We start from the raw sequence: 16,230 nt of genomic DNA, 5'->3' as shown, positions 1-16,230 counted from the left end.
ACGTTAGGCTATTAGTGTCAAGTCACAATACCAAAATTATGACTTTCGATACAATACCTGAACATTAACATGAACTAATAATGAACTGCACTTCTACTGCATATATTAATATGTGTTAATGTTAATTTCAACATTTACTAACACATTCAATATAAAAAATTGTACTTGTTAACTTTAGTGTGCACTGTGAACTAACATGAACAAACAATGAATTGCTGTATTTCTGTTAACTATCAATTAATTGAGCAGCCATTCACTGCCATTATAAAGCTTGGAGGAGGCAGGACATTTTTATAATTACTCTAATTTCTCACAATATAGTTTATATACCATGCTATGGTATACTGTCATACCACCCAGCCCTAATGTGTGGTATGGGTGGGGCAATGACAATAATTTCCATATTAAAAACCTAGAAAATATGGTTTCAGATGGAGTAAATAATAGTTTATAGTTCATTTTTGAATATAAAAGCACTTTCATTTTAGGGTGGTCTATTTAAATGCATATTTCAACCACTTACAGAATGTTTTTTTTTCCTATCAGATTACCTATCTGGGTTTGGTTGGTGGCTTTGACCTGGATAACACCGTGTGGAGAGTGCTGAAAGGCACTTTTACAACTGCTGTGGCACGTTATGAATTGGAGAGAAGTCAATGGGAAGATTGGTGTCCAACGCCTGGTCGTAAAGGAAATTGTCATTGGTGAGACCTTTTTTAGAAGTCACTTTTATTTGTATTGCACTTTGCACAATACACAACTTTTCAAAACCGCTTTACAGAACATTGTATTTTTATTTCTGTTATCTCAGTATCGAACCAAACAACTTTTTTTGTCATTACCTGATCACATCCGTGGCTCACTTAAGTGACTGCTTTTTTTATTTAGAAGTTTTATGTTTTGTTTTTTAAAGAAAGTTATTTTTTATATATTGCGAATCATATTGTTTCAATCATACATTTTAAAGCTGTAATCACAATATAAGATTATCATTCTGTCAAAGTCTCATACCAGCGCATGCCTACAACTATCTGTATTTAGTTCATTATCACTGTGTATTTAAAAGGTTAGTTTACCCAAAAATGAAAATTCTGTCAGTAATTACTCACCCATGTTGTTCCACCCCCGTAAGACCTTCGTTCATCTTCGGAACACAAATTAAGATATTTATGATGAAATCTGAGAGCTGTCTCACTCCTCCATAGGCCTTCTCTGTTATTGAAACTTGCCAGCCCAGAAAGTTAGTAAAGACATTGTTAAAATAGTCCAAGAACTGAACCTTAAGTTTATCAAGTGTCGAAAATACTTTTTGTGCGCAAAACAAGCTAAAATAAAGACTTTATTCAACGTAGTGTAACAGCACAGCGCTTCTGTGTTGTACGTCAGAACGTAGGCTCACGACTGGCCAGCATCCCCCACACATGACCAGCGTCGGCCAATAGTGAGTCTACGCTCTGACTTACAACCCAAAAGTTGGAAAAACTTGAGGGTAATTACAGATAGAATTTTCATTTTTGGGCGAACTAACCCTTTATGTTCCTCCTTGCATTCAGTACTTGGCCCATTATTGTTTGTGTGTTTCTGCTTCCAAATTGTCTCGCATCATTGCAGATTATCTTGAGTTTATTTTGTGTTAGTAAAAACACTTATTTTTGTAGACTCTGTCTTTGGACTAAAACATGACATTAATGCTATCTGTGTTGGTGTGTTTTTACATTAGAGTGTGCATGTCTTTTTTTTTTTTTAAAGAAGCAGAATACATGCAGTGCTGTAAATTTTAACCGGTTGTTGGTGCAAAAGTATTCTAAAAATCGAAATAATTTGTCATAAGGAATTACGGTATAATTCTGGCCCACATATTGAAAAATATAATTTGCAATTCCTTTTGAAAATTTACTGGAAAAAAAACTTTCATACACTGTTAATTCAGAGGTGTTTAATTTGTTAATAATTGCAATTAAAATATTAAAGGATATTAATGATTTTTTTCAGTATCCTGCAGCTCTAGCTTCCAGGTTGTATTGCTGCTAACATTATTTAAATTCTTCTTTATTGCAGGTGCAGTCAGGCAGAATCCCCTTACTGGAAAAGGTCAACACATTGCCGACCCTCATTGGAGACTTCTCTGCACATCAACACACTTCTCAACTCTTTACCTTTCAAGTTTGCTTTAACTTTCTCAATTTCTCTTTAAAGTTCTCTTTACCAACTGTGATTTATTTGTATTACTCTCATTGGACTAATTAAACATAACATTAATACAAGCTTTGATCGAGTGTTTTGAACTTTGGTGTAAAAAATTAGCTTTGAATGCTATTTATATTATTAATTTGTATTCTTGAATGTTTTCAACTGAATTCTACTTAAAATAAGTACAACTGAGTAGCTGTAATTATGTTTTCTTAAATGTTTTCAACTGAATACTACTGTAATTATTAAATTCAACTCTGTTGCTGTAATTATATTTATTTTGATAAATGTTTTCAACTGAATACTACTGTTATTATTCAACTCTTGCTGTAATTATATTTATTTTTATGAAATGTTTTCAACTGAATACTGCTGTAATTAAGTACAACACTTTAGCTGTAATTATTTAAATGCTTGTCAAAATAAATAGTTTTGAGTACATTTGTTGTTGAGTGTTTAATTTACCTGTGAGTTAAGATTTTAAATACTGTCAGCTGCATGTGGGCCACATAAGGGCCGTTAGATTTTAACAGAACTCAACCATACTAAAGTTGCATACCAGGCCCACACATGGGCCACATGAATTTGTAGTATTTGGCTCATGCTTGGTGGAGTTATGGCAGTCCTTTGGTTCAGTTCTGGCAAAGGAGATGTGGGCCATATCTGGGCCGGCAAACACAAACTAATCTGGGCCACAGCTCAGCTGTTTATCTGGCCCACATCTGTGCCAAAGGTAATTTGCTGACTGGGGTGTGTGTGTGTGTGTGTGTGTGTGTGTGTGTGTGTGACTGTATGCACACGCCTGAATGGTTGCTGCCACTGAGTATAGCCCCATCGATCTAGCCTTTGAAGTGGTTGTGTATGATTTGGCAATAGGGGACAGCCTATACGCTGGTGAAAATCGGGCCGACCAATTATAGGGAGGTGCTCATAACGTGCTCGGCTCGTAATTCCTCTCACACGCTGCAAGCCACAATCCGCAACCATGCGAGCATCACCGATTTCCACTCGATTTCTCCCAGGTGAAAAAAATTATCTGCGAGCTCATAAAACAGCAAAAATCGCACCATGTATGCCCGCCTTCAGTTACACGCACCCTGTTCAAAAGGGTAATCCAGCATCCGGAAAGCATACCTTCTATGGGGGCATCCATTGGCTAACAAACCATCACCTGCTGTTAGCAATCCATTGACTCCCATTCATTTTGGCATCACTTTGACAGCGAAAAAAAACTTTACATCTGAGGTGTTTAAAGACTCGATTTGTCCATTGTTTATTTCTAAAGAAACAAGACAATGTATAAAAGGCTCCATTACCTTGTATCTTACGTTATGGCCCCGTAGAAGCCGTTTTTGTAAAAATTGGCTAACAATTGCGTCATAACCACGCGACTCTCTGTAGCACAGTAGAGAAATTACCGTATAGACAGGAGGAGAAGCTTGCAGGCAATCGGGGGGATGTGGAGGCAAAATGACAAAATAATTAATCAGAATACTTACCAAAAGTAGCTCCTGCTCCTAGCTCATGGACAGCTCTCCATCTCTGCAAGATTCGGAAGGGAATGATTCAGATTTCCCTTGGCACAGCAACTAGAAGACAGGTTGCTCATGTCACATCTATGTCGTCAAGCTCAGTTTGAGGCTGGCAGTTTGAGGGGAGTCATTTTCATGGGGGCGGCACACTTTTTTTATGATCTAAGAAACAGACATTCGCCCAAGTTACATATTAAAACAACATCAAAACACAAAATATTAATTTTCTGACCATAGGCGGAAGGTGAACTATAAGGATATGTGCTTCCCATTTAAAAACATTTAGCCTACTATGTGCAGGATTTGGCATGGCAGAAAGCTCGCAAAGAGCGCTCATTTTATTATCATTAAATAGATCTCACAAAGTTCCATTATATTCAGTGAAGCTGATGCACAATGAATGCCCTATTTACATAACTGCTTATGGGTCATTCCAGAATTGGAGGAAATTTCATGTCCCACCTATGAAATTTCTAATAATCTATGTACAATATACAAAAAATGCAGTCACTGTGTAAAAAACACTTGTCCTGAGACTAAATATAAATAGACTTGAAGATCTTTTTTAAAAAAATAGCCTCTAGTTTCCACTTAAGTGCCATTTTTCTCTTGTCCTACCTTCTAGATTACCAAATTGAATGTTAAATACAACTGTTAAAATACATTTTAAATATCCCTTTTTTTGTATGATTTTGTTTATATATGCCTCTTTTAATTGTTAAAACATTTTTTTAAATGATAGAAATATTTCAAATAATAGAAATGTTGCAATAAAGTTATGTCCCACAACATACGTGCAACCCTGTTAACGAAACATCTTTAGACTGGCAGAAGAAGAAAAAAAAAACAGTGAGTGACATGATTCACAGGAAATGACATCACTTATCAGTTTGCTGCCAGAATGGGTAGAACAAAGGTATGTTCTCTTTTCGATTTTTAATATTATTATACAACTTTTAGCCTTGATTGAATGTGTCACTCTAACCAATGCAACCCTGTTACACTTATTATCAGAATAAGACTTATTTTATAAGTATAAGATTAATTTAAAGGTTTTCTTCTTTTTTTTACATAAGTAAGTTTGTCCTAAAGATGATTTGTCCTTAACAGCTAGCTTCTATTCATGAGAATTCATCTCCTTCGATCCACTCATAAGGGACAATCTATTATCAATAGTTCAGCTAAATAATTAATATAATTTTGATTATAATTTAGCATACATTTTGTGTTATTAATGTATTACTATGGGGTGCCAGATGTAAAATTTCAGATACAATTTTATAGCTGATATATTTTAATTATTTAGCTCACTTTCGTCACATTTCGCTATTTTTTCTCACATTTAAGACAATTTGTGTAAAACAACATGTTCTTTGCAATTGTCAACAATATGTTTAAAAAAATAAAATAAAATCTAAATATTAAATCCAAATATTAAATGTAAATCTTAAATCTAAATATTAAATCTAAATCTTAAATCTAAATATTAAATATAAATATAAATCTAAATATTAAACAACAATGTTCCTGTGTTCCTGAGGATTTGTCACATTATTGACCTGATCTTTAATCAAAAGTAAATTATCTATCCAACCCCTGTAACTTTTCGCAACCCTGTTACTTAAATTTCAACCCTGTTACCATATCATTTTTATTAAAATAATCATAAATTACTTTTTTAGCTCACAGAGGCTTGAGCTATTGTCCTTACCGTAGTTTGAAGGAATATATGCATTATGCATTTGAGCAAATACTTGAAAATATATACTGAAATCAGTCAAATTAAACATGTCACAGTTTAAAACTTGGCAAAGATGGAACTCAAAAGTTACTGAAATGAATTTAAATCAAGTGATATCTGAAATTAAATAGTTATATAGAGTGATTGTGACTTTCTTTACTTAATGGCAGGAAATTATATTTAAAAAAATCAATAAATATACCTTTTTCAGGTTAGCAAAAAAAAAAAAAAGTATTATAAAAAGTGTGCCTTTGATACCTGAGCAGGACGAATCAAATTATTTTATGGTATATTGCCCGTTTTTATGAAATACATACTAGCAAAATATTTTATTTTTTACTAATAAAAAATAGTAAAATAAAGGGCCAAAATGATGGATGCCTAAATTGTTCTCCAATTCTGGAAAGACCCTTATTATAACAAGAGGATTTGCGTGTGTGTAAAACTCAGAATCCACTCACCACTCAAAACACCGGAGTTTCGCCAATATTCTTTTATCACGGAGAAAACTGATCATAGACCAGTATTTATGGACTGCTTTTTCTGTCTAAAAGCAATCCGAAACAAGCTTGTTTCCGCCACGAAATAAAAAAAATAAAAGATAATTGCGACTTTTTATCTGACATTTTCTCACAATTGTGAGTTTATCTCACAATTCTGACTTTATAACATGCAATTGTGATTGAAGCCTATATTACGCAACTCTGACTTTATAACTTGCAATATGAGTTTATATTGCAATCAGCAATTCTGAGAAAAATTACCTGTTTTTATTCACTGTGGAAACAAGCTTACATAGTAGCAGCATCAGGCAATTGAATGAGAAAATTTGACACTAGAAGTCCGTGAACAGGGGTAGGCCTAAGCCTTGCCCATCGCCTTGTGTCATTTGGGGTGTCACTGCACCCCATTGCCTCCACTTGGTGACGGGCCTGGGCAATTCTTAGACTACGGGCACTTTCATGTCCTTTGATCATATTTTATAAAAAACATTTAATTTTGAAAAATTAACACTTTCATAGTTAAATTTACAATGAAAGTACTTTAGGAACTTTTTACCGGTAGTCTACGATGATTTTTTCACCTTTTTAAACATCATTATACATGCAAATATTGCTGTTTTGTGCTTGTCCCACACCCAGACTTTTGATCTTCAATAATGAGAAAGAAGTGTAAAAAAATTATTTATCTTTTTTTTTTTAATTATGACTGAATAAAGTTTCAGTAAAAGAATCAAAACATAATTGAGGTATTTAAGGTCAGACAACTATTAATGTGATTTTATATACAAAATGTAGTTGTCCCACAGTATTGCCGTCATTTCCACCACAACGCTGTAATGTCCCTTTAAAAAGTTTTTTTGAAAGATTGTTTGGGTAGTTTCTATGGAGATGAACAATGACATCACAGCACATGTCTGACATGGAGGAGATTTTAAATTTCTTCAGCAACTTGGATAAGAAAACTCAAGGTAAATGTTGCTTAAAATGAAAATATTTTTATTGTATGTCATTTCCAAACATGGCGTAACAATAAATGAGTTTGTAAATAAATAGATTTTTTAACACAAATAGATGTATTTTGCATGCATGCAATGCTAACTACCAATTCATAGCTAATATGTAATACTAGCTTGGATTTTTTTACAAAATACTGTAGGATTATCATTTCCACCACAGTCATTTCCACCACATTACCTTCTTGGGTGGAAATGACAAAGGTGTGGTGGAAATGACATTTATGCTTACAAGGTGGAATTCTTAGATTGAGTGGCTACATATGAATATTTTATTTATTGAAATGTACAACACTAATGTATTTATTCAAATATATATTTGTTTAAATGCCTTTTCATCTATTTTTAAGATGCTGCGGAGGTCATCTGGATAAAGGTCTCACTATTTGTGCTTAAAGTTGTTTACAGTAAGACTGTAACTGTTCATCTGGTTATGGAACCAAACAGACTAATGACTAATGATTTGTTAAATGGGTTTCAACTAAATGTTTTCTGTTTTTCTACATGGACGTCCATTCATTGTCATTTCCACAACACCCAGTCATTTCCACCACCTCATAACTTTTTTAAAAATATGTACAAAATTCTAATCACTCATTAAAAAATTCTGCATATTTTATGGGATAATGTTCCACTTAATGTAATAACACAAGTAGTTATTTTTCTGAAATGTATCTAACCAATGCAATATTATATTTCAGGTTGTGGTGGATGTAAGCTTTGTGTTTGGGCCTCATGACAATTAATTTACTTAATCCACAAATCTATGGTAATTGCAATATAGGTATAAATTGGTAAAACTATGTGTGGAAGTGGTTTTACACTGTTAAGAAATTATGGATATCATAAGAATTTTAAATAATAATCAAATATTTGCATGTGATGGAAATGACATTTGTTCAGTGCGGATCGGAAAATATGTCAAAAAACACCAATTTGTCTTATAATGTAAGTGCGTTCTCTTATGGATCATTAAACTAGACTAGTTATATTTAACTGTTAGACTGTGACCATTTTGATTTGAACAATTTTTTTTACATCAAGTTCACAAGGCCAAAAGTGCCCGTAGTTGAAGAACCACCCGCCTGCTAAAATCGACACTCGGTTACTAACGTATCCTCGGTTCTCTCTAGAGAGGGAACGAGTGTTGCGTAAGTTTAGCTTACGCTACGGGAAAACTCCTTTTCTCGAAAATACTGAAGCAAAAATTATCCTTTTAATTTTTAGAATGTAAAACGCATTTGCTGCAGCAGGCAGACATAGGTGAGACAGCTCGCGCGCCTATTGGCTGCTCTGAAAGAGAAACGGAGAGATTGAAAAGGATATGAGCGCCGGGAGCGCAGCAGGTACGGCGAGCGAAGGTGGCGAATATCCAGCCGGGTCCTTGACTCGAGCTTGTCCCGCTGATATGCTGAACGACTGCGTTGCTTCTCTCTGGATCCAGCGAAGTCTTTCGCTGAAGGAGACGAAAATCACCTGTGCAACCCGTGCATTGGGGTTTTATAGGCGAAGCCACACCCTGTTCTGCCGGGCTATGACGTCAGCGCGGGAAGGCTTCCCATTGGCGTTGGAGTCATGCCAAGACGCACTGATAGGTTGCAGCAGTTGCCGCAGAGCAGCCAATAGGCGCGCGAGCTGTCTAGCCTATGTCTGCCTGCTGCAGCAAATGCGTTTTACATTCTAAAAATTAAAAGGATAATTTTTGCTTCAGTATTCTCGAGAAAAGGAGTTTTCCCGTAGCGTAAGCTAAACTTACGCAACACGAGAGTACTCTCGTAAGAGAACCCTTTATTTAAACCTTTCTATACTGTTGCCTTCACGTGCTATGGAAAAGATGATATTTTCCACTTGTGAACTGGTATTTACCAGTGTGTTGTGTTCAAGTGCTTTTGTTGTCGTAATGTAGTATACCCGCAAGGTCTGTGTCAGTATCTTCTTTTATCTTTACAAAAAAAAAAAAAAAAACGTAAATGTGGTGCTTTCTGATGATTAAAACATAATTAATAATTAAAAATAAATAAAACATGACAAAATGATAGTATGAACCAAGGAAATTGCGGTGAAGTTGAAAATTGAGTGTTAACACATTATATTACAATCGTTAATGACACAACATTGTGTAGGCTACAAAAACTATCCGCTAACAGTATTCACGACTCTTGCGTTGCTCTCCGCCATTTTGAAAAGGTCAAAGGTTTTCTCATCTCGGCAACTCGTGCCTCAAAATATTCTATGAGCTGCCCAGTGGAAAATACCACATGAGGGGGTGTTCATGTGCATTTTCCACGTCGGCTTTTGGTGTTTACCATAATTACCATATAGCACGTGAAGGCACCATTAGTCCGCTGGTTGCGCTCATCCACCATCCCTGCAAACATGCCCCTGCGGGGCCCATGCTGGCTTTTTGCGGGCACAGTGGGCTAGGGCCAGCCCACACCAAACCTAAACAGGCCCAGTGTGGGCTTGCCCAGGCGAGGCCCACAGCTTTGGGCTCACCGCGGGCTAACTGTGAGCAGCCCACACTAGCGGGCTGCCCACATTAAGCCCATGGTGGCCCATTGTGGGCCAGCCCGTTCGGGCCCAGAGCAGCTTTTGTACCTTTGGGCCCATGCAGGTTTTGTTTAGGTAGCCCACTTTCATTACGTTTTGGCTGCTTTTTAAAATTGAATGTGAAATTCAATAAGACCTTCCATTTATAACTCTGCTCAGCAGGAAGAAAAAAAATCCATTATTTGCATTGGATTGTGTCTACAAGACAACACATGATCCCTTAAAAACTCTAAGAACAAATCTTACTTTAAAAAGCCTATTACTTTTACTGGATATGATGTTTGTAATGTAATCCAAAATTAACAGTGTACCATGCAATTGGTGGTAAAAATCTGGCTGCCTCGTAATTTAAAAAAAAAAAATCTACCAACCTACTTTCATTTTGAATCCTGCATATCAGGAATAAAACAATAGGCTTTTAATTTATTTGAGAAGGTAAAAAGTTATTACTAGTTATTATGATATCCATCACTCTGGCAGAGTTCGTTGAGTTTAAATAAAATTTTAATTTTAAAGTTTAAATTAAACTTTTCTCTTCTTTTTGTCTGTTTTTATACAATTTCCCATAGACGTATAGGCCTAATGCCATTTATATCATTCTAATATAGCTAAACATTTTCAACAATAAAAATGACATTAAATTGAAAGAAAAGACTAGTTCACATGACTAATAACACCTCAGTCAAGTCAAATAAATGTTTATTCATTATAGTTGCTTTTCACACCATTGTCTACAACACTCAAAACAACATTGGAGATCATAAGTTTAACTTTAGGCTATACACTCATTTTTTAAATATTTAGAAGGAAAATGTCTGCCGAGATAGAGATTGAGCGCTCTTTGGAGTGCTATTTTTCATGTAATTTATAGGCTATCTTTTGTTATTAACTTATAAGAATTATTTGTAGCATTCAATGCATATATATATATATATATAGCATTGAATATATACATTTATGTTTACATTAACTAAAAAAAAAAAGGTTTAAGTCGGTTATTTCTTTTCCAAACATTCTTTTTGCCATTAATTGTAATAATCCAGTGAGATTTGTGTATGCACCACGAATCTGACAACAGCCGGTATGATCTGATCTCACCATCATCGAGTCTGATAACATGAAGAAACTGAAAAAAACTGTGAACAAGATGCTTGAAGAAACCTTCCTGCATTTAATAATTAATAATAATTAATATAATTTATCTAATGAAATATCTATTTAAGTATCAATTTTTCTATCCTTAACTCGGCATTACACTTTAAATTACATTAAATAAAAGATTAATACATGCGTGTTAAAAGTATCCAATTCCGCGCATGCGTCGAACATCAACTTTTTGATTAATCAACGTCATCGCGCTACAGGCAGGCTGCAGTCGTCACTTTCCGCCTTCCTAACGGTTGTTTCTGCCTTCACAGTGGAAAGCTCCTGACTCTGAGGTGAGTTTTAATTGTAAATTGAGTATTATCTTTAACAGTAAATATTTGCCATAGTCAGTGTGTGTGTTTATTGTATTTCAGTAACGTTACCTATTGTTTTTTTTTTACGTTAATTCAGACCATAAGTTATGTTTTTGTCGAACGACAACGAGCTAACGTTAGGTTGTCAATAAACTAACGTTAGTTAGCTTATATAGGCTAAATATTGTCCTTTTCACCCCGTTTACAATATTCTGTATGTTACCACGTCAGATTGTCACAGTAAACTGCTAAAGTCTAAGGAAAAAAAGTTCGTTAGTTATAACTACGTTCGTCTAACGGCTGCTCTGAGCACACGAATTTTGAACGTGGACGATTAAATGGCTCCACGATCTGCTTTTGAAGATGGTAGTATCGTGCTACAGTGCATTCAGTTGGTTATGGGATATGTATAGTGAAAGTAAACGTTTGAGAGAAAACTATGAAGGTAAAACAGTAGCAAAACTCGAGAGCTTGCTAATTTGAATGTGAGAACTTGTAAAATTAATATTTGTATTTGTAAGTTGAAATTTATACTTGCAGCTCTGATGTGAAAAGCTGCATCTATCGATTTGCACACACAGACAATACTCAGAACACCTGTGTTTTGAATTCGAAGTTGCAGATTAATAGTTACAAATGTGTAAAGTGTCATTTACATAAACAAAATGACAGGCACAATTGTGTACTACACATTTATTTTTGTGCTTTAGTTCAGTTTCGTTGTACAACCACAAGTCGGCACTCACAACCTCTCATATCTGGCAGTACAGCTTCAAATCCTAGCGCTTTGACTTTTGCTACTCTTTTTGCGATATTCCTGTAGCAAAACTCACTCGTGCACTTGTAAATGCAGACTTGAGAGAGCAGAGTCGGGGGCGGGGCTGGGGGCGGAATGAAGTCATTTTATTGGTCGATGCCTCACCAATGAACAACGCCAGCCACAATGCAAACATTTGTATGCATATGTATCAGCTATTTTTTAAAACGCTTGGAAAATATTTTTATGAAATATCATTAGTTTTACTGGAATAGTTTTACAGAATATGAACGCAACGCGTTTAATTGAGACAGTGGTATTAAAAGACCAAACAGGAAACACCATATAGCCTATACAGAAAAAAATTGAGCACAGAATATGAACGCAACGCATTTAATTGTACGTTTTCCTCGAAACCCAAGAAAACGCTTAATGGGGCTTAATGGACCAACAGTTATAAAATAAAAATTAAAAACATTAAAAAAACACATAATTTGTTACTTTATTAATAAAACACTAGGCAGCAAGTTTATTTGCACTGAACACACATTTGCTTACATATATATATATATATATATATATAAAGAGTTCAGATGCTCGTATATTTAAATTCAATAATTTCACTTAAATGGCAGTGAAGATTACCTATTAATTATCATTTAAGTGAAATTACTGAACTTAAATATACGAGCTTGATAAAAATGATCATTCTATAAGAAAATTTCAAATGGCATTTAGAGGCTTTTGCATCTGAACTCTTCATATATATATATATATATATATATATATATATATATATATATATATATATATATATATATGTGCCAATTCCATTGCAATATGAAAATGCACCTAAATTATCTGATAAGAATGTAAAATGTATACCTTAATATGCAATGTAAGTCGCTTTGGAAAAATGTAAATGTTTTAAATATTCACCCTAGCCTAACTGTTGGACACACAAAAACAAACAAAACATAAATAAATTATATATATATATATATATATATATATATATATATATATATATATATATATATATATATATATATATATATATATACGTACGTGTGTGTGTGTGTGTGTGTGTGTCTTTTACAGTCTGGTATACATATATAGGGCATATATATATATATGGCATACGTCATATGTTTTACGTCATATTCTGTGCTCATCTGCTTTTCTGTAGTATGCATTAGCATTGTGTCTACTGAGTTTGATAATTTCGTTTATTTATTTTAATATCAGTCTAATGCATTAAGCCATGTTAGTGTTTCAGTGCACGCGGGTTTCGTGACATCATCGAACTCCCATTTCATTGGCTAGGTGCCAACCAATAAAACGGCTCCTTTGACCCCCCCTCCTCCCGCCCCCCTTTCCCTCTCACCGCCTCTGAGTTTCAAGTGCACAAATTAGTTTTGCACCTAATAAATCGCGAAAAGAGTAGCAAAAGTCAAGGCGCGAAATTTGAAATTGCAGTGACAGATTTGAGAAGCTGCAAGTGCTTAATTGAGGAAGTACCGCGAATGTGAACGTAAGATTAAACGCAAAATATATATTACAAGTTTGTGTCTGTCGTTGTATTTCTGTGAATGGCATTTTACACATTTGTGTCTACTTGTCTGCAGCTTCAGATTCAGAATACAGGTTTGTGAGTGCAAATTTCAACATTCAACTTCAGATTTTTATTTTACAGGTTTTCACATTGGAGCTGTGAGTGTAAATGTTCATGTACAAGTACGAATATTTATTGTACAAGTTCTCAAATTCACATTTACATGCTCTCGAGTTTTGCTACTGTTTTACCTTCATAGAAAACTACTGGGTTACTATCGTAACCTCAGTTCCCCATACACAGTGGGGAAACTCCTTTTCCACAGACACAGCCATGTTTAGCGGGATCCGTGAGCTAGTGTCCGAGTGCGAGTGGTGGTGACGTTTCAAACGCGTCGAAAGCAGCGAAGAGTAGTAGTCCACAAAGTGCTCTCACACTAAGTCTAACCGTATCAAACTTCTACCCGCTAAATTGTAGCATTCTTCACACGAAAGATTATATAAAAAAATTCACAGACAACATATGTTCACATTCATGGCACAATTCAAACGGGACCAGAAAATAATTATTTTCTCCCATACACTTGCATTGACGATTTTTCAACCTAGAGGTCCAGCGGGGTTAGCGGAGGGGGCGGGACTTACCAGCTCTATTAGTCCCCGAAAAACGCCATTTTAGCAGAAAACATTTGAGAGAAAACTGGATGCAGCATACAGAGCAGCATACAGGTCTTAAAATGACAGCATCCTAATATTAAACATGCTGCCGCTTGTCCTTAAAGGGATAGTTCACCCACAAATGTCATTATTTACTCACTGTAATGTTGTTTTAAACCTGTATTAATTTCTTTATTGTGCAGAACACAAAATAAGATATTTTGAAGAATGTGGGTAACCAAACAGTTGCTGGTCCCCATTGACTTCCAATGTAGAAAAAACATAGTCACTGTGGACGAGCAACTGTCTGATTACCCACATTCTTCAAAATATCTTTTTTCAACAGAAGAAAATCATTAGGGTTTAAAACAATTTGAGAGAGTAAATGATAACAGATTTTTTGGGGTAACAGTTAACTATCCCTAAAATAACTTTAACACAGTAGCTTTATTAAGAATCTAGGCCTATGTATAATTTATACAGTGAAGTCTAGTGTTTTATTGTTATATTTGTTTCATTTAATTTTGTACTTGAATGCTACTGTTAAATACACCTAAGGTAGCTGAAAAAAAATAAAGCACTGTTGATTTAATTTGATTTCACCCACCTCCAGCGAGCCACCCTCCACCAGCGAGCCACCCTCCACCAGCGAGCCACCCCTCCACCAGCGAGCCACCCCTCCACCAGCGAGCCAACCTCCACCAGCGAGCCACCCCTCCACCAGCGAGCCACCCCTCCACCAGCGAGCCACCCCTCCACCAGCGAGCCAACCTCCACCAGCGAGCCACCCCTCCACCAGCGAGCCACCCCTCCACCAGCGAGCCACCCCTCCACCAGCGAGCCACCCCTCCACCAGCGAGCCACCCCTCCACCAGCGAGCCACCCCTCCACCAGCGAGCCAACCTCCACCAGCGAGCCACCCCTCCACCAGCGAGCCACCAGCGAGCCACCCTCCACCAGCGAGCCACCCCTCCACCAGCGAGCCAACCTCCACCAGCGAGCCAACCTCCACCAGCGAGCCAACCTCCACCAGCGAGCCACCCTCCACTAGCGAGCCATCCCTCCACCAGCGAGCCATCCCTCCACCAGCGAGCCACCCCTCCACCAGCGAGCCACCCCTCCACCAGCGAGCCACCCTCCACCAGCGAGCCACCCCTCCACCATTTGTTGATCTTATGCCTTATTGAGTCTTAAAGTGGTAATCTATGAATGATGTGTAACACATTTACAAGTGATGAATAGTGTACACTTAAGATTAGGGGATGCAGAAAGTGTTGTAAATGATTTATTTATGCATTTACACATTGTGTTAAACACTTACTTACCTGTTACAAATGATCTGTACGTGTATACAAGGCATTTACAACACTTTCTGCACCCTCTAATTGCTACATACATACAAAAAAACCACATAATTTATTAAACATTTATGAAACGCATAGTCATGTTTTGTAAATGATTAGTTAATCATTAACTAATCAAATGTAAATGACTTATAACTTAATCTACAAAACATACATACAATAATTAACATATCACTTTTTAATCATTTATGAACGCATATTCATGTTTTGTAAATAATTAGTTAATCATTTACTAATCACTTGTAAATGACTTGTAATGGAATTTACAAAACATACATAAAATGTTAGTATATCACTTGCTAATCATTTATGAATGTTTTGTAAATGATTAGTTCATCATTAACTAACCACTTATACACGACTTACAACTGAACGTTATTATAAAGTGTTACCAGTATTTTTTATGTTTCTTTGAATTATTTTATATTTGTATAGAGATTTTTTAGTCCCTTTCAGAGTGTTGAATTAGCTTTATTAACCTGTATTAACCTGAATTGAATGTTTTATATTTTGTAATTAATAAATACATTGATTTGAAATCCCTTTGACTACTGTACATTTTTTGACAATACAGACATTACCGTAGTTATGTGGTGACTGCATCCATTTCAGATGTATAAAATAAGTTATAGTAGCTGAAAAGTATTTATAGTGAAACGGATTTATTGTTGTAAATTAATAGTGCGAGCCCTGTGTGGGCTTAGTGAGGGCTTTCTGGGGGCTAAGTGAGGGCTGCCCGTGCGGGGCCAGCGCTAAGGGGCCAACGTTTTGCCAATGAGCAAATTCTCATGGGCCCTGCGCTGGCAGCCCGCTGGGGGCCCTTAGGCTAGCCCTAAGTGGGCCTGTAAAGGGCCAGTGCTGGCTTGTTTGCAGGGATGTTTTGTAGTTTTCTGAACACTTTTTACTCAT

At 35.9% G+C, this 16,230-nt stretch overlaps 1 protein-coding gene across 1 annotated transcript; it reads left to right on the top strand.

Annotated features, from left to right (window-relative positions):
• Positions 1–2,806: 2,806 nt before the first annotated feature.
• On the top strand, positions 2,807–15,863 carry LOC308690385 (uncharacterized protein; the record flags this gene model as incomplete). Its single annotated transcript, XM_081364786.1, has 4 exons — positions 2,807–2,923; positions 3,067–3,212; positions 10,894–10,968; positions 14,571–15,863. 4 exons carry the CDS (start codon positions 2,807–2,809, stop codon positions 15,142–15,144), a joined length of 912 nt encoding a protein of 303 aa, XP_081220912.1. The 3' UTR covers positions 15,145–15,863.
• Positions 15,864–16,230: the final 367 nt, after the last annotated feature.

Source organism: Scardinius erythrophthalmus, assembly GCF_964197995.2.
Source record: "Scardinius erythrophthalmus genome assembly, chromosome: 5".
NCBI lineage: Eukaryota > Metazoa > Chordata > Actinopteri > Cypriniformes > Leuciscidae > Scardinius > Scardinius erythrophthalmus.
The sequence above is the reverse complement of the archived record's forward strand: the minus strand, read 5'-3'. Positions and strand labels throughout refer to the sequence as shown.